At 38.4% G+C, this 19,772-nt stretch overlaps 2 protein-coding genes across 3 annotated transcripts; one reads left to right on the top strand and one right to left on the bottom strand.

Moving 5' to 3' along the window:
• Positions 1-825: 825 nt before the first annotated feature.
• On the top strand, positions 826-12,544 carry znf710b (zinc finger protein 710b). 2 transcript variants are annotated; one of them, XM_052561307.1, is made up of 5 exons: positions 826-1,008; positions 8,822-10,357; positions 10,973-11,164; positions 11,241-11,412; positions 11,503-12,544. In XM_052561307.1, the coding sequence occupies exons 2-5, from the start codon at positions 8,864-8,866 to the stop codon at positions 11,679-11,681; spliced, it is 2,037 nt and encodes a 678-aa protein (XP_052417267.1). In that variant the 5' UTR covers positions 826-1,008; positions 8,822-8,863; the 3' UTR covers positions 11,682-12,544. The 2 variants fall into 2 exon arrangements, with proteins under 2 accessions (XP_052417267.1, XP_052417266.1); XM_052561306.1 differs by lacking the exon at positions 826-1,008 and adding an exon at positions 6,158-7,905.
• Positions 12,545-12,737: 193 nt separating this feature from the next.
• Positions 12,738-19,552, bottom strand: wdr76 (WD repeat domain 76). Its single transcript, XM_052561308.1, has 15 exons — positions 19,385-19,552; positions 18,625-18,753; positions 18,476-18,538; positions 18,272-18,364; positions 18,102-18,154; positions 17,805-17,916; positions 17,593-17,694; positions 17,440-17,480; positions 17,120-17,273; positions 15,957-16,112; positions 15,055-15,167; positions 14,690-14,788; positions 14,178-14,330; positions 13,796-13,849; positions 12,738-13,183 (listed from the first exon to the last, which is right to left on the bottom strand). The coding sequence occupies exons 1-15, from the start codon at positions 19,433-19,435 to the stop codon at positions 12,922-12,924; spliced, it is 1,635 nt and encodes a 544-aa protein (XP_052417268.1). The 5' UTR covers positions 19,436-19,552; the 3' UTR covers positions 12,738-12,921.
• Positions 19,553-19,772: the final 220 nt, after the last annotated feature.

Genomic DNA, 19,772 nt, shown 5'->3' with positions numbered 1-19,772 from the left:
TCTTTTCATTTCATATTGCTTTTCTTTAACAGTTTTTCTTTTCATTTCACATAACTTTTCTTTTACTCTTTTAGTGAGTTGTTGTACCAATTTGTTGCAGACTTTGCATTCTTTAAAAAAAGTAAATTCGCTGTCCCATTTATCACGGTATTTACACATGGGTTTTGGTTTTTTGGCAGGTGTGCCTTCACTCTCTATTGTAGCATCCATCATCCGTCTCTGTTTTTTCTTTTGTTGTTGTTGTTTTTCCCACGTTATAACTCATGTCATCTGACCTCACACACCCCTCGCGACAGGCTACTACAGGTGGGAGTAATCGCGAGACTAGTGACAGAGCTCAGATTGGGAATGTTTTTATTATTATTATTTTATTAATAACGCAGGTAAAAAAAATAAATAAAAAAAACAAATACGGGAGATTTACGGGAAAATACTAATACGGGAGGACGGCGGGAAAGAAGGGTAAAATACGTGACTTTCCCGGCCAAAACGGGATACTTGACAGGTATGGCCTACGCTCGAGATGCGTAAATAAGGCTTGTGAAACAATAGCGTCCTCTAACGTCCGTTATTTGAATAAGTCCTCAAATGTTTTTGTAAATTACCCAAAACAAAAGCGCACGTTGAACACAGGCTCAGAAAAAACTTACCGCTTTAACTTTAATGTTTATGAATTTTGTGCTTTGAAAGGCATAGCACTTATTTATATGATATTCCTCACATTCTGTCGATTTTCTTAAATAAATATAATTGTCCGCGTTGCCAATATTTGCAATCAAATGAGGGTCCAGGCAGATATTTTGTTGCCAGGAGCTCCATCATTTACTAGTGACGGCGAGGAGGAGCCCGGGCTGTTTATTCGTTCACGTCACTCTTTCTCTCATTCCCTTCTTCCTTCCTTCCTTCCTGCCGAACACAGAGAACCAGACCAGCAACAATTCAAACTAGAAAGCGAGATTCAAATCTTCCAAAGTGTTTTCTACGTATTCAACCGATTTTTGGAGCGTGGTAAGTTCGACAACTGTCCGTTCATTATTGCCATAGAAACAGAAAACGGAACCGATCGCATAGCCCACTGTATATCCCAGCGAAACTCGCCGATTTCTGTCTAACTGGCCTCAAAAATAATGTGCACTCTGAACTGGATGCTGATATTTACATTTCCGCTTTTCATCTGACATCTGCATTACGATTTGCGCTCGTATTTCCGAGAGAGCGATTAAGTCTGGGGGTCATTTTATAGAGCCAAAATGTCGCCTTTTCTCTTTATTTCCACACTCTCTCGTGGCACAAACAGATGGCGTCGGGAGGGGAATGGAGGGAGTGAAAAAGAGCCGCATAAACGAATAGCGCAGGCCACAGTCGCCGTCAGTTAATGTTAGCCTAGCTCACTGTATGACCGGAGTAAAACTTAAGACAGGCCCATCCTCATGCAGTCTGGATTCAAGTTGCACTCTCTTAAGTGTCCTTTTCCAACTCTTTACATTTCGATGGAATGTGGCTGTTGATGCTGAAGAATGTTGGCTAAGTTTTAAGTTGTAGCTAGATGGCTAGTGGATTGGGATTTGTTGTAGGCTAAGGTAACTTTACTCGTTGCCATATCTAAGATGAAAGATTGAGTGAGAGGTAATTGTTTTCTTTATGATCACTGTGAATGTTTGTCGACATATCGGCCCGCGGGTCAGGTGCATCATTGTCACGCATTATCTTCAGATCCGCTGATGCGCGCTGAAAGAGTATCAGCATCACAGTTTGACCTTTTACCATCTGGATGACAGTTTGGGCATCAAGTGTTCACACTCACCTTGCATGAAGCATCATGGTTAAATCTGACTTTTGAAGACGACGTTGTCCAAATATTTGTTGGTTTATATGAATATAGAGTGAACAGTTCTGTTTAGTGATCTGGTGAACCGATATGGTTAAAATGATCGGTAAAGGCCAATAACTACACCTGTTACTTAAGACCCACTCATACAAAGATCGGTAATTATAAAGAGATAACAATATACTACCGCAAGCAGCATAACGTTGTTAATAATAATAATAATAAAAAAACTATATTAGTGTCCACACCAACTGCCGATAACGTTCTGTTCAGTTACATTCAGTGCTGCTTAAACTGTCGAGGGAATTATGATGGGCTGTCAATGTTTTGTTGTTGTTGTTGTTTTTCTTCAAATGGAAAAATCGTTCTGAAAGTGATTCCAACTTTGCTTTTCATCCGTGACCTTAATGGGCTGTTGTTCGCAGTGTACGTTGATTGTATCAATAACAGGTAAGATGTTTACCAAGGAATTGTGTTTTTGGGATCAACTTTGAACGATGTTTACACGATAAAAAAACATCGACTACCAGTCTGAATCCATCGGCCAGAGCATTAAGCATGCATGCTAAGCAGAATATTATTGTCCAATGGATAATTAAGTCACCTTTTGTTTTTATAGTTATGATGGTGAGAACGGCGGTTTCAAAGTCTGTCAAACAGCTTTGTGCATTGATGAACATACACATTTGTATGTTTTTAATGAAATTTGAGTAAATATGGTGAGTAAGATATATGTTGATTTTATTTATGCAATTTGGTGTTCTCTCATTTGTCACCATTTAAATGTTTAATGTAAATGGTAATAATTATGTATATATCGGGCACTGGCTGCTCTGCTATTTAGTCACTGAAAAACCCATGAGAGATGAGAGATGTGGGTTATTATCAGTTATATTTTATAAAGCACTTAGCTAGTTTTTTTTAATGCTGTGAAAGCATGCAACACCTATCATAATCCTATCAATTAACTTACATAACCAGTTTATTTTCACTTGGTTATCCATAGATATGAATAATATTGAGGGTCCCCATTGCCATTATAACAGAAATCTAGTAATTCTTTATAAAAGTTGCTCTAGTCTACTTGAGAGGCATGGGACAGAGGGAAGTTCAATTATTGCATATGTTTCTGCTTGCTTGATGTAATGCTTTATTGAAGGGGTGGAGAGCCCCAGCCCTGAAGAGTTCAGCTCCAACCCTTAAAAAAACTTATCTGCCTGTAGCTTCCTAGTTTCTGTCCTGACCTTGATTGGCTTGTTCAGGGGTGTTTGATTAGGGTTGAAGCAAACCTTATCATGTGATATGTCTATACGCAGCATTAAGCTTGACTGGCCTAGATGGTATTGGAAACATAGACAAATAAACGTTCTTTACCTGGGTATTACTTCAGCTACCTGCTGTACCTTTGCTGCTGTACTCTGAAAACTCTTTAAATGCAGTAAGCATCTTTCTGTGTGGCATATCAAAAATAGCTTTTGTTTGTATGTGGCCAGCATCTATATTAGTTGTACGTTTGAGACAACAAAGACAGTTGCAGAGTAAAAATAGCACATGAATGATTTATCAAACTTGAACTTAGTGATACTGAAGTGTTGATACAAGGTTTTAGTGTATGTGTTATGTAAAAGTAAAGAAGAGTTTAGTAGATAAATGAGAAGTTAAACTATGTTTTTTTTTTTTTTTGGCTTCAAAATGTAAAGATTCTAAATTATAATAAAACTTATTTCCGTCTCAGGTAACTAAGTTTCCATTTTAAATAGAAACGTTTAATTTGTTCTTAGTGTATCAGCCATTAAGTGTCATCTGATAAATGTCATGCAGGTAATGGAATTGTTTTTGAAATTTATTAAATATCACAGACTAGCACTTGAAATATTATGGTGTGTGAGGATAGTCTGTTTGGCTCAACTTTAATCAGATTCAAAAAAGTCTGAATGGAGTTAGAATATGTATATACAGTCTGTCAATGATGCCGTAGTTGCTGTTTTGACATTATAGGGAAGATATGCAACATTACATATGGGTTAGGATGCCTTAAACATCAACACATTCAGGGGTGCTGCATACCAGTTCAATAATCAAAGCATTGCCCACATCTGATTTGCATCTTGTGATTGTCTTTGCTGAATATTATTAAACTTCTTTGCATATTTTTAAACATTAAACAGTTTTTTTCATAATGTTGCATCAGATTCCTTTGTATTTTGTTTTTGTATTACCACCAGAACATCTTACTGAGATGTGCATCTTTCTCAGGGGAGACCCTTTCAATCTTTCTCTCGTTTTCTCTCTTCCTTCCCTTCCCCCAATAGGTTGAATTCTTTTTTTCTTTCTTTTCACTTGTTCCCTTTAATGTCCCCAACAACACACATTCATTCTGACTTAACTTTTCATATTCTGAATTTGGTTATAATTCTCTTTTTCTATTTTTTTTTTTTTGCCATTTTCTCTCTCTCTCTCTCTCTCTCTCTCCCCTCCCTCTCCTGTTCTCTTTATCTCCTCCCCTCTCCCTCTATTGCTCTCTCACCATTTGCTCTCTCACAATACATCCCTCCCTCCCTCTCTCTCTCCACTCTCTTGTAAAGGCTTCTCTTCTCCTCCCTTATCCCTCCATTTTCTCTTCTTTCAGAATCCTTCTCTTTCTCAGCCATTTTATATGGAAGTATATCTAATAATCTTAAATCCATTAAAAATCAGTACTCACTCAATAATTGCATATCATTGTAGCAGTAAGGTGTAATTAAATCCCCCAGTTATAAATGAACTTTAATCACTTATCAACAATGGGCCCCATTCATGAAACATAAGCAGAATTCATTTGTGTGTGGATGAGTGGTTCATAAAACCGTTCCTAATATAAATTGTGCCTTCATAAGAATAGCTTTGGAAGCAACTCACACTGAATTGTTCCACTTGTTTCCATGTATGTGGGTGCATTAACCATATTAATAATTATGTTTATACAGATAATTTGATTTATTCAAACTAATTAATGCAAACTGATTGGCTGTGACTATATTGCATAGCCTCTCATACCTTTTTTGCTTATTTGTTAAAATATACATCTTGTAATTAGTGCTTTTTGTTCATACCAAGTTTAAGTTGCGATGTTACACAGATCTTTTATTTTGTATTATGTTGTACATCCAATTTCATGACTATTACATTGCATGCGTTATATAGATCACTGTTTTGTGTGTGTGTGTGTGTGTGTGAGAATCATTTAGACTGAACGTGTGCACACACACATGTAAAGCAAGGCATATGAAGGACAGTAAAGCTTAGATGCATCATACCAGCTTGACAGTTGTAATGGATATTCGTATGTAAAACCATGAATGCACATCACATAAAGTCTACTGAGGATTATATGAAAACAGATACATACGGAATGCACATTTCTCAGTGCACAGGCCAAAAGGTCCCTTGTCTGGCACAGACTCTCTCAAATGCATGTACAGTGGGGAAAATATTTATTTTATCCCCTGCTGATTTTGTAAGTTTGCCCACTTACAAAGAAATGAAGAGTGTGTAATTTTTATGGTAGGTTTATTTTAACATATTTGATCCCTAAGTTGAAACCCTTGTTGGCAAGCACAGAGGTAAGATGTTTTTTGTAGTTGGTCACCAGGTTTGCACACATCTCAGGAGGGATTTTGATCCACTCCTCTTTACAGATTCTTGGCTGTTGTTTGGCAACTGAAGTTTCAGCTCCCTCCACAGATTTTCTATAGGATTGAGGTCTGGAGACTGGCTAGGCCCCATCATGACCTTAATGTGCTTCTTCTTGAGCCACTCCTTTGTTGCTTTAGGGGTAAAGTACAGACCATAAGTTTGGACGCACCTTCTCATTCAAAGAGTTTTCTTTATTTTCATTTTATTTTATTATGAAAATTGCAGAGTCAGACTGAAGGCATCAAAACTATGAATTAACACGTGGAATTATATATGGAATTATATACATAACAAAAAAGTGTGAAACAACAGAAAATGTCATATTCTAGGTTCTCCAAAGTAGCCACCTTTTGCTTTGATTACTGCTTTGCACACTCTTGGCATTCTCTTGATGAGCTTCAAGAGGTAGTCACCTGAAATGGTCTTCCAACAGTCTTGAAGGAGCTCCCCGAGAGATGCTTAGCACTTGTTGGCCCTTTTGCCTTCTGTCTGCGGTCCAGCTCACCCCTAAACCATCTGGATTGTGTTCATGTCCGGTGACTGTGGAGGCCAGGTCATCTGGCACAGCACCCCATCACTCTCCTCCTTGGTCAAATAGCCCTTGATGCCTTCAGTGTGACTCTACAATTTTCATAGTCATGAAAATAAAGAAAACTATTTGAATGAGAAGGTGTGTCCAAACTTTAGGTCTGTACTGTGTGTTTTGGGTCATTGTCATGCTGGAAGACCCATTCATGACCCATCCTCATCCAGGATTTTATAGTACCTGTACATGGCTCCGTCCATTTGCACCCTCAATGCAGTGAAGTCGTCCTGTACCCTTAACAGGAAAACAGCCCCAAAGCATAATGTTTCGCCCTTGTGTTTGACTGTAGACATGGTGTTCTTGAGGTCATAGTCAGCATTTCTCTTCCTCCAAACACAGTGAGTCGCGCTAATGACGAAGAGTTAAATTTTGCTCTGATCACAGCACTTCTGACCAAACCTTCTTTCAATCATGTAGGTGTTATTTGGTAAACTTTAAACAGGTCTGTACATGTGCCTTCTTGAGCAGGGGGACCTTGCAGGCGCTGAAGGATAGTGTAGTTCGGGGCTGATCTCTCACCTTTCTCATGATCATCCTTACCCAGTTAGAGATGATCTTGCACAAAGCTCCAGACCGAGGCCCATTGATGGTTATTTTGTATTTCTTCCATTATCACATAAACGCACCAACAGTTGTCACCTTCTCACCAAGCTTCTTGCTGATGGTCTTGTAGCCCATTCAAGCCTTGTGCAGATCTACAATCTCTTCTCTGACATCCTTTGACAGCTCTCAGGTCTTGCTCATGGTGGTGGGAGAGGTTGGAATGGAAGATACAGATTGTGTGGACAGGTGTCATATACACCTAATGAGCTGAACATTAGGAGTAACTTCTTAAAGTGACAGGACTAATCTGTGTTCACATGGGCACATAACCAATCTGTGGGAGACAGAATTCTTGCTGGTTGGTAGGGGATCAAATACTTATATCACTCTGCAATTCAAATCAATTTCTAACCTTTATATGATATGTTTTTTTCTGGATTTTTTGTTTAATATTCTCTAAACGTAAAAAGAAAACCTACTATAAAAATGACACACCCTTCATTTGTAAGTGGGCAAACTTACAAAATCAGCAGGGGATCAAATAAATATTCTCCCCACTGTATGTTCGTTCAACCTCTGTTCTGTCAACCTGCATAGAATCTGGTGGTAAAGCGTTGATTTTAAGTTTTAGGCTACATATTGAACCTGTCACTTACTTTTTTCATCCGCTTATGCATTTCCTTTATGTACTGTTTTTAATCAGGACTGTTACATAGAATACGTCTTGTGTATTCCTATTTTATATACGTTACTGCAGCTTCCTTCTGTTTTTACACTCTGTCAAGTATGTCTTTTCTTTGTGTGCTTTCTGTGATGTACATGTTTCATATATGTTTATGGCTGAGCTCATAATCTCTTCACAGCATGAATGTTAGTGTTTTCAAACATGTTTCACAAGTGTATGAAGAGAGAATGTCTGAGTGAGACTGTTGGAGAGAGTATCAGGAATGGAGAGAGAGAGCAAGTATGAAGAAGAGGGGGAGGGAGTGAGGGAAAAGAGCACCGTGTATGTGTATACGCTTGCTTGAGCCAGAGAGAGAAAGAGAGAAAGAGAGGGGAGTGGGGGAGGGGAAAGCAGAGAGAGAGGAAAAAGAGAGCACACATACACAGAGAACAGAGAGAGAGTGCAAGAAACACAGAGGAGAGAGTGTCTGTTCTGGTACAGACAACATATAATGTATGAAGGGGAGGGCAGGGGATGAATTCGAACCTGTGACTCTGCCTCAGGATGAGATCTCTCAAACACCTGAAGCCACAGACCAAGAAGAATGTGGTGAGTTCCCTTCACAACTGCTCTAATGCCCTCTGAGAGCTCAGTTCAGCAGATTGTTTGTTTATTTGTGTGTGTTCAACTGGATCGCCCAATTGAGTAGCCAGATCAAATGGATTGGAAAATAATTTTTTATATTTCTGATTGCTTGCTTTGTGTATATTTGCAGTGATTATTGTATTATTTTTTGCTCAGTTTTAAAATTCATCAGCTGCTTTCTGTCTTCTTTGTCTCTCTTACACCCTAATCCTTCATATTCCCTTTAATTTTTTTTCAATCTCTATTTCATTCTCTCTCTCTCTCTCTCTCTCTTGCTTTCACTCACTCATCCAGCCACTCTCTGCCCCTCCCTCTCCCTCTCTCTTCTTTCTGTTAACTCACTCATTCTCCCTGCTGTCTGTCTCTTCCTCATCTTTTCCTCAGTCTGTACTTTCTTTTCAAAGATCTTAGAAATACATTTGTTGTTGAAAACACTTCACCCCAAAATTTTAATTCTCATGCACTTTGAATTGGTTAAATGCAGAGCACGAATTCTGAGTATGGGTCACCATACTTGGCCGTATGTCACGTCACTTTCACTTTTTCACCCTTTTATGGTAGCATCTGAAGAGAAGTAAATCACCTATTGAAAGCAGATTTTTTTTTTAGGCTGGTTGATGTTGATTCTACTGTACTTACATTAGACAAATATCATATTAGGTAATGAGTTAGGTCACTCAAATGACTTTTCCTAGTTTTCAAAATCTAATTTTCAGATGTTGGTCTGACAGGCTCATGCTTTAAAAACAAATAGAATTGCTGTGCATCTAGCAGTAGTCGTTAACTATTATACAGGTGCCAATATGAATATTAATATTTTCTTTCTTAAACTGAACTTGTAGGCCTCCTAAACTAATCCTCATGTGTTTGTGCTTTACAGGAGGAGAAGACACAGCGGCTGGTCAGATGTTACTCTGAGGCCATGCACCAGCAGATGGACGCAGGGACACAGACAGACCCTGTGGTGGTCCTGTCACTGGCCCAAGCTGCTGTGTTGGGACTCATCTCCCAGAACGAGGTCTTTGGCGCCACCATCGCCCCCAACGGCTTTTACACCGGAGACCCCAAAGAATCCCCCGCTCTGCCAGGTGAGAGAATGGACTACGAGTATGCCGACCAGCTTATAGGCGCCAACGGTGACTATCTTGGTGAGAATTTGGGCGAGGAGGGGCACATGCATTCAAGCTGTGCTGAGAGGAGGTGGCAGGGGCAACCCGAGAACAGCAAACCCACTATAGGGCACCAAGACATGGTATCGCATGTTAAAGGAGAGGTCATGACTCCATGTTTGCCCTCCTGCACTCACATGATGAACAACATGGTGCCCAGAGAAGGCATGCAAATGGTTGACCCCTCAAGCTACAGGGTCCTGCCCAAAGTCCAGCTCAATAACTGCAGCTCCACCTGTGTCCGAGACCCCAAGAGTACGCATCCCGCACCCGATCCACATTTACACCCCCATTCACATGCCCACAGCCACGCACCTCATGAAGTACCTTCACGCAACACGGGCCACACACATGAAAAAGGAGTAGATGAGGTAACCGAGCACAGGGACAATGGGAGAAATGGCATGGTGAAGGCAGGAACCGGCGGCGAGGAAATTAGCAGCTACTTTCAGCCGAGCGAGGTCGCCTATGAAGGTGGCGAGATGGAAGGGGTTGGAGACTTCGATGAGAACAGTGAGGGGATGTTCTGGACAGAGCCAGTAGAAGGAGAGGCACCTCGCGGCCGCCGTATCGACCGACTGGATATCAACATCCAGATCAACGAGTCATACTGCGTGGACGTTGGCGAGGGCCTGAAGCGCTGGAAGTGCCGCATGTGTGAGAAGTCGTACACTTCCAAGTACAATCTAGTCACGCACATCCTGGGCCACAATGGCATCAAGCCACACGCGTGTCCACACTGCGGCAAACTCTTCAAGCAGCCCAGCCACCTACAGACTCACCTGCTGACGCATCAGGGCACACGGCCACACAAGTGCACTGTGTGCAAGAAGGGCTTCACCCAGACCAGCCACCTGAAGCGACACATGCTGCAGCACACAGATGTCAAGCCCTACAGTTGTCGTTTTTGTCGCCGTGGTTTCGCATACCCCAGTGAACTCCGTGCTCATGAAGTAAAGCATGAACGAGGTCGGTGCCATGTTTGCTCGCAGTGCGCCATGGAGTTTCCCACCTACGCCCACCTGAAGCGTCATCAGGTGAGCCACCAAGGACCATCCACCTTCCAGTGTAGCCAATGCAACAAGTCGTTTGCCTACCGCAGTCAGCTGCAGAATCACCTGCTGAAGCACCAAACGCAGCGCTCTTTCTCCTGCAGTCAGTGTGGCCTGCAGTTTCTTCAGCTTCATCTGCTTCGCCAACACTCCCTCACACACAAGACAAACAAGCCTCAGGCCCGGGCTACCAAGGTACAGAGAGTTATAGTGTGCCTTTGAACAACTGTGTATGTTTGCTATGGTGAGGTCACATCCAGCGTGAATAATGTCTTACAGTTAAATTCATATATTTAATTTCAGCACATTATCAACAATTGTTTAATGGTTCATATTAGATAATACTGCATATTTTTGTCAGTTTACCGATTAGATTATCATCAAACAGTAACTTAAAGCAGTGTTTTTGATAGGATTTCTGGGGCACCTTACAGTTTATTGCATTGGGTTTACTTAATTTCAAACTCAACGAACAATTCTAATTCATGGGTTTAAACTCTTTGAATTCTGTTGTCTAACATTTAAAAACATCATCTACCCAGCAGATTCCAGAAGTCCTCCTGTTATTACCATTATTTTAAAAGGAATATCTATCTTAAATACTATACAATATAATGTTGTATATTCAGTAAAAAAGTCTTCTGTAAACGACTCCATTTTAGCAGATGATCTATGTAGTATAGCATTTCATCCAATAACATACAATTTGATAGACATGCTAATGGTTTACAATAATTATCTACTGCCAATTAAAAATTCTAATTAATTTATATAAATAAAAATAGTTTGTGCTTGTTTGTTTTTTACCAGGGAACAAAGGGGTTTAAGTGTGATGTATGTGCCCGAGAGTTTACATTGTCTGCAAACCTGAAGAGGCACATGTTAATCCATGCCAGCATCCGGCCGTTCCAGTGTCATGTGTGCTTCAAATCTTTTGTCCAGAAACAGACCCTTAAAACGCACATGATTGTACACCTGCCTGTGAAACCATTCAAGTGCAAGGTAAAACTTTTCACACATCTCTATGCGACACTTTCACCATCAGGGTGGTAAATCTCTTTTGATTTCTTTTCAACAGGTGTGCGGAAAGTCATTTAACCGAATGTACAACCTTCTGGGCCATATGCACCTCCATGCAGGCAGTAAACCCTTCAAGTGTGCATACTGCTCGAGTAAATTTAACCTCAAGGGAAATCTTAGCAGGCACATGAAGGTCAAACATGGCATGGATGTCTCTCCAGATGGGCAAGGTGAGTTAATTGATATCCTCTAATGTGACAGTAAAAGCTTTTAATTGTCTATCTTTTATTAATTAATTAAATAAAATTGATTTGATACAGATGTTCCACCAGACATGGAGTCCCATGAGGAGTATGAGGATGAGAACTTCAATTTTACAGCACCAGAGAACATGGAAAATAATGATGCGCCAAACCTAACTAAGCTCTCTGAAGTGGCCATCCAGGAACTTGACTATTATAACTTTGGGAAGGATGTGGGAAACTACAGTACAGCCTAAAAAAACTGTTTGAATTTAAGTCCAGCTGAATAAATAAAGCAACAAATGGCTTGTGCTGGCACTTGTCAACCATGAGTTGACTGAGATATTCCTCAATGAGAACCACAGCTCACTTTTTTGCAGTTGTTAATGAGCAAATAGTTGGGAGGCCATCTTGACCTCCTGGGGTTGATCTCACGGGGTAGGGCACTCCAGATCTGTCTCTAATGAAACAGACTGATAGTTTTGCAGAGTCCTTTGACTCCTTCCAGTTCAAACAAACATTGATAAGGTATTTTTAGTATGTTCTGGATCACATTGTTACATTTAATACCAAATACATTAGCATCATAAAATACAGGTCCATACACATCTAGTCTTGTGTTAAGTAATACACACAATCGCCAATATACTGTATAATTTTGGTTGGGAATATGGGAATAGAAGGTGCATGCAGCCTTGTGGCCTTCATCGGTTTGGTACCTCAAAGCAACTTATTTTATTTCACACAGCCTTCACTTACTGTATCTCTTAGAAAAAAAACAAAAAAACATGTAAGGCCCATGTTAATGGTTGGATATCTGCTTGAGATAGGCTTGTGTGTGCCTGGGCCCGGTGTAAGCTATTGCTCTTTGTCTGGTACAGGACCATATGCTGCTCATTCCTGAGCACCACTGCTGTAGCCAGAACTAAACTTCATCTAAAGTTTGGATTAACAACCTCTGAGTGGAGAATTACTGTTCCGTTCTATTGATTTGCTGTTTATTTTGCACTTTGAAAAAGCCAATTAATTACTTTTGATGAGCCTGTTTCATCACTGACTGTTTGAGTTCTGTTATAATTAAAATAGATATTAAGTTAAATAAACTTGTTTTTGAAAGTTATTTTTTGTAAGTATTTGTAATGAAATTAATAATTGAATGGGCAATGTACTCAACTGACTTTTAGATTAGACTATAAACTTGGTTTGATAAGCTAATTTAGCATGAGCATGTTATAAAAACAGATACCAATCAAAAATCTAGGCCCAGTTACTGTATCGTCAAGTGGAATTATTTGAAAGAAAAATTGACAAGATTTTTCAAGAGTTTATATTTTCTTTTAATATTACATATTTAATGTAACAGGAACAAAACAAAAAACAGCATATTTTATAAAAGCGATCATTCAAGAAAATACTGTTGTGTGTACAAAAAAGGGGAAAAAAAGGAAGCAAGACACAAATCAACAAACAGATAAAGAATTTGATATTTTCTAGTTTCTAGAAGCGGTCAGTAAATATGTGCAGCCTCCCACTTGAATTGCCTCCCAGAAGAGTGTTCCTGCTTGGGTGGAATGCCGTGATGGAGCACACTGTGGTCAGGTGGTCCATGTTTCGAAAAGTGTGAAGGCAGCGACCGCTCTCGTGATATACCTGAATTCGGCGAGGCCTGTCCACGCTGCCAATCACAAAGCAGTCCTGCTGCTTGGGGTCCCATACTGCACTTAGCTTGGACAACCACCGACCCGTCTGCATGTTGTGCCTAAATAGAACATATTTAGCATACTGTCACAATGGGCACCTCAAATAAAAGTAATTGGACAAAAATGGCTTAAAAACTTTTGGAAAAGGCCAGATGTGTGTTTGCATAAATTCAACATCATGGCATCGGTTTTCAACTGCCTTGTTGGGCATCGTTTTACTTTTGTTTGACCATTTTTGCAGCTATTTTCACATCAAATAATTATTTTAATTCATAAACAGGTCTGTATCATGATGTTTTGTAAATATACATCACTGTTCAAAAGTCTGGAGTAGGCAAGATTTCTGCTCTTATATTCACAAAGTCAAAAATTCAATTAAAATAGTAATTTGTGGAATAGTAGTATAACTATTTTACTAATTATTATTTTTTTTTAAATATATTTTAAAACTGATGTTATTCTTGCGGGGGGCAAAGCTGAAATTTCAGCAGCCATTAAGTCTTCAGCAACCAATGATCTTGATTAACTGCTCAAGATACATTTCTTATTATGCTGAAAACAGTTGCTACATATTTCTGTGCACTGGATTCTCTTAATCAACGAAAACTTCAAAATAACTGATGATTGTCATGATAGAGAATTTGTACACATATGATAACACCCATACTTACGTAATTGATTTTAGGACAGGAGATCTGCCATTAATTAGGGAAGTGTCAAACACCCTAAAAACAGAACCACAAAGAGGCTAATAAAAACATTTGTAATACAAATTATAATGCATTTCCAATTCTTTAGGCTCTAGAATCTCTGCAACCCTACAGAGAATAACTGTTTTGGAAAATGGATTGCACTTCCAATTCTTGTAAGACAATGGAAGAAAACTTTATAACTTTTTAGTAGCTAAAAAGAACAAAAAGAAAAGAAAGAAAAATATGGCCATTTCCATGATGCTCTGGCACCCTCTACTGGTACATTTGCAAGAGAGAAAGGAGGGACATTCTAGATTCAGCATAAGCACTTCTAGCAGCAACACTTGTGACCTCTGAGCACCTGATCGTGTTGTCCATACAAGTGGTCAGAACTCTGTTCCCTGTGAGTGGGGAGAAAAAGGCACTGGAGACACTGCGGCTGTGACCGTTGAGTTCACCAACTGCTAGATTGTTTGTTCTTTTCAGATGGCGCAAGTCATATGTGTTTACAAATCTAGAAAAAGAAAGAAAATAAACAATATGCTTCTGCAGGGTATGTATTGTAATCATTAGCTGCGTTTCCATCCACCTATTGTTATGTGCATTTTGGAATATCGCATAAAAAATACTGGAAGGAAATTCGAAGATACGGATAAATTCTAAATACAAATTCTAAACACTGGGATGTGTATAACAAACATTTGAGTAAGATAACATTTTTATGCGATAAGAAAAAATGTGCATAAACTACGATGGAAACATTTCATTATTTTAGATGGAAAAGGAGCTATTTACTCAGCAACTTCAATATTGATAATTATTTGGTGAAAATGAACCTTTTCAACCAGCATTATTCTAGTAAAGAAATGTTACCTGCCCTCTGCCACTACAAAGTAGTGCTGTTGCACAGGATGGACATGAACACAGCGCAGAGGATTTGCAGCCATAGTATACAGAGATGCATTTATTTTCCTGCAATCACATGGCTTCTTTATTATTTATGAAAAGAAGTGTTGATTTGCAAAAACAGATAACTGTTAGCTTTTAACAGTTTTCAAAAACATGTTTTTTCATTGTGCATTTTCATTTAATCTCAATCAAACTGCAGTTGGGTTATTTTGATTAGGTAAAAAATAACTAACAAACAATAACTAGACTTACATAATTTTAGAAAATCTGTTTTTGCAATATATACACACACAGATATCTATTTAAATATATAGATATTTTGGTCTTACTCAGTTCTACGGTCAACGACGGCAACATCCCCATTCCATTCACAAAGTAATAAAGTGGAGCAGTCAGTTGACAAAAAGTCAAAACTTTTCAGGCCAGAGGATGAGCGATACACCTGAGGAAAAAACAGAGGTGTTATTTGTAAAATGAGTTGAAGGTTGTACATCTGTAAGTTGGCACCAAATGGATTACAAACCTGATATTTAATGGAACTGGGATTTACTAGTAATGCAACAACTTTGTTTTTACAAGGATTCCAATATTTCCAAAAATACTAATTCTACTACAGATATTTCCAAAAATGTAGATATTTTGCCACTTCTCTATTTTTCATTCTTATTACCAATATGTATTTTTTTTAATTTTTTTATTGCTTTTGAAAGAAATCTCTCGCTCACCAAGTGCTCAGGCAACATTTCTTATTATAAAATATAAATGTTGCTGTTTAATATTTTTGTGGAAACAGTAATATGTTTTTTCAGGATTCTATGATGAAAAGAAAATTTACAAAAAAACCTGCATTTATTTGTCATAAATCTTTTGTAAAATGCATTTACTGCAATTTTTTTATTTGACACTGTAAAGCATTCTTGCTAAATTAAATTTTCAGTAAAAACATTTAACAATAAAAAAAAGGTACAAGTACAATAAAAAAATACTAAACCCAAACTATTGAACTGTTGTGTATATTCAAAGGCAATTTAGATAAAACCAACTGATCTTTAAATGTCCTTGTCCAAATTGAACTGACATTAATCAGACGTGCAACGTATTTAATCCTTCAAAACCTCAGTCACACTGTTTCATGTATATGTGTATAGGAAGACTAGCTTCACCATGTAAAAATTAGGAAATGAGTACATAAGTCTTATCACACAATAAACATGTATGGCCAATGTTTCACCTCATCAAACACTGCTTTCTCCAGGTCCATGCTGCGTGCAGAGCCATCATAGCTCACTGTGATGAGGTTGCAAGGGTGAGATGAGAAGGCCATGCTGGTAATTGCACGGGAATGAGGTTCAAAGTAGATTACACCATCATTGCCCCAACTAGCATCCTGGGGGAAACACAGTTAAAGGGTTATTTCACTCAAAAATGAAAATTGGCGTGTTTTACTCACCCTTGAATCATCCTAGGTGTATACGAGACTTTCTTCTTTCAGATGAATCTAGTCTGAGTTATATAAAAAAATTGTCCTGGCTATTCCAAGCTCTATCATTGCAGTCAGCCGGTGTTGCAGTTGAACAGTCCACAAGTCATCAAATAAAACACGCGCATTCACAATATAAACGTGCCTCACAGGGCTCTTGGGGGTGAATAAAGGCCTCCTGCAGCGGTGTCGTAGTACATTGGTGTTGCGTGATTAGTGACGAATGCGAATAAAGAACAAATTAAAACGCCGGTCATGAATTAGAAGTACAAACTGAGGTTTGCAAAGAAAAATGTAGGAGGATTTTGATATAAATCAAGAGGAGACTGGTTTTCATTTGCTAATGTAAGGAAACTTTGCTTCCTTTTCTCCTATAAACAAACTCGCGAGATTAGCATATCTCAGAGGCACGCGATGCACATACGTGCTGCGTCATCACGCATGAAAGATGACTGAAGTGAGAGAAAAGTGTTTATTACATTTGAAATGCAGATATTTTTCTTACAAAAACTCATGGATTCGATACAGGAGGAATTTATTCACTCCATGGATCCGTGTGAAGCATGTTTTATTATGGATGTGCATGCTTTATTTGACGACTTCTGGACTGTTCAATTGCAACACCCACTGACAGCAATGATAGAGCTTGGAATAGCCAGGACAATTGTTTATATAACTCCGACTGGATTCACCTGAAAGAAGAAAGTCATATAAACCTAGGATGCTTCAAGGATGAGTAAAACACAAGCCAATTTTAATTTTTGGATGAACTAACTCTTTAACATTGTACAATATTGCAAGCAAAGTCGAGAAAATCTGGAATAGCCACTAGTCACCTTATCACATTGCCACTTTCAACTTTCACAAACATCTCTCTTGTTTTTTTTTATCACACCAGACCTCCGTTATCTCACCGGCTTCCAGAGCCCCAGGTGGCCCGACTTGTCTCCTGCTGCCATGAGCAAGTTGGAAGAGGTGGGGTGAAAAGCTGCTGAACAGATCCGATCTTTCACAACTTTCACCACACAGCTGTCATTGATAGATAATTTCTGCAGCATTTGTTGGTACCTGACAACACATTTGTTGACACATTACATGCAATATATGACGTTCTCATTATGCAAGTGAGCAAAATGGCTACTAATAAGTACAAAATGAAACCTTATGTGAAACTCATAAAAGAGACACCAAAATGATGTATAGGTAAACACTCTCTTTATGACACGTTACTCACGATATCAAATCTGATGTTCCCGTTACTTTTTTTAATGGGACCTACAGAAGACATCATACAGATTCAGGTGACGCACAAGTTTTTTGGAATATAAGCAAATTCTAAACAAAAAAATTCAGGATGCTACATGTTTTTGTGCATGTAAATATTGACCTCATTCCAGAGTTTTACCAAATCTTCTGGCAGCCTGACATGCTTATCCATGTTGATTGGATCGAGTGGTATCGTTCCGGGGGCTTTTTTGGGTTTTTCTTCCTAAAGAAAGACACATTTTTTTAATTTCAGATTAAACCATTTCATAGTGTTTCATCAAAATTGTGTTTAAGTTTAACATTAAACACTATAGATGCATGTCATGGACTTACAGGCTCTCTGGCTGCATAAGAGGTTGTGTCTAGAGTAAGGGTTGTCTGAGGACCCTTATTCTGTAACCGTAGTGACTTGCGAACAGGGAGTATCTCTGGTTCTGTCTTTACCCTACAATAATTTACTTTCTTTAGTTAGTGAAATGGTGGGGTGTTTGACCTTTGACCTTAAAATATCAGCAATATATCTGCTACTGTATTTACGATATCATATTTATATATATATATATATTCCTTATTTATTTATTGCAGACATTTTCACTTGTGCCATTTTTAATAGTTCCTATTTAAAGATACCTTTTCAGGCCTTTCTGAGTAGGTTTCGGCTTGGGTCTCAGAGCTTCAGAAATCTGCGAATATGTACAAATTATGATAAGGTCAAGCAAGTTTAATGTGGAAAAACCGCTAAAAGCCCAAAACAAACAATTTAAAAAATGACTCCACTGCCTCGCTACAAAAAGTTTTACCTCAGGTAAATTCAGGGAATTGAGGAAGGCCTGGTTCTGTCTGATATTCTCCAGTCGCTCCAGCTCATATTTAGACAAACCCTCACGGTAGCCCTGTTTAAGATGACAAAAAAAAAAAAAAAAAAAAAGAGTTGGTTTCTGCCTTTCAGGTGGAACGTTTATTTAGGGAACATTTTGAGGTGATGATGCAGTGTTTATACTTACTGGGAGAGATTCCTTATTGTTTACTTCTGCCTCTTCAATATCTTCTTCCTCATTGTCATTTTTCTAAAGGTGACATGTTATAGTTAATATACAGGCGTATAAATAGAGTTATAGCTAGCTAAACATTTTCCATAAGAGACGTCTTTCACCTCAGAGTTAAATGTCAGACATTTTGGGGATAAAATTTGGTTCTTTTCTTGGTTTTGTTTTTCTCGGATTCTCCGGGATGTCCGACGCACGGGCCCGTCCATTCCTGGATCCTGAAGCGGTGTCCTCTCCTAAAAATGACAAGTTTTAGATAAAAAAAAAAAAAAAAAAAAATTATAATAATTTTACATGTCAACGACCCGCATTGTTTCTGATCGCTGTGTCCGAGAGGGGCTCTATTCACTAACGTTACATGAGTGATTTCTATTATACAATACTTCATACTTTAACGATAAAACATACAAACACTACATCACTGACCGATTCGGTTTACATTCGACGGTTAACGTTACAGTGATTGATGTTATTTTCTTTCAAAAAAGTTCTTCGACGTTGTGCCCCAATATTGAATCCAAAGAGCAGGTATAAAGCAGTTTTAATATTATTATCTCTTCTTCAGGAGAGACAACATCCAGTTTAATCTGGAGATACTTTCCTTAACTTTAGTCGTAATTATGTCGGTTTCGTAGTGAACCTAAACATGTTAAACAAGCGTAAAGTGTTAAATCCATATGCGTGAATCACTTCAGACGCATACACTATACTATAAAGGGCGATAAACAAACTGTCATAACATATATATTCACAAACATGTTTGTGCGGATCATGTGTCGAGATACTTAACTAGTTATGAGCACGTGTTGTATTTTTATAAAGTGTGGAAGTGAGAAACGTTCAGTAAGGAGCGAACCTCGAGCTCACCTGTAAAAGTTGCATCGTCTTAAAACTTAAATCAATTTTATTTTCATCCATGTCTATGCGGATGAGTTTATTCAACAAACTTTCTTTTGAAAACAAGCTGTTATGAAAACCAGTCCCGCGTTACTGATCCGTTTTTTAAATGCCCCCGCCCCTTTTGTTATGACACTAAAAGAAGTGGAAGTTGATTTGCTAATCTCTGAAGACATTGTTTAATATTGATTATTTGGGAGGTGTTTTAATGTGCACTCGTGATGTAAGACCCAGGAAAGAAAAAAAAGTGATACATTCAACTTGAAATAAATTAAATATTTTTCTTATTATTTTTTGCTTTTTGCAAGTAGATAATCTGTAGCATTTTTATTTATTTATTTTTTGTTACAAATTGTCA

The sequence above is a fragment of the Carassius gibelio genome, chromosome B7 (genome assembly GCF_023724105.1).
Source record: "Carassius gibelio isolate Cgi1373 ecotype wild population from Czech Republic chromosome B7, carGib1.2-hapl.c, whole genome shotgun sequence".
In the NCBI taxonomy this organism is placed as follows: domain Eukaryota; kingdom Metazoa; phylum Chordata; class Actinopteri; order Cypriniformes; family Cyprinidae; genus Carassius; species Carassius gibelio.
Note: the sequence above shows the minus strand (reverse complement) of the source record. Positions and strands in the feature narration are given on the sequence as shown.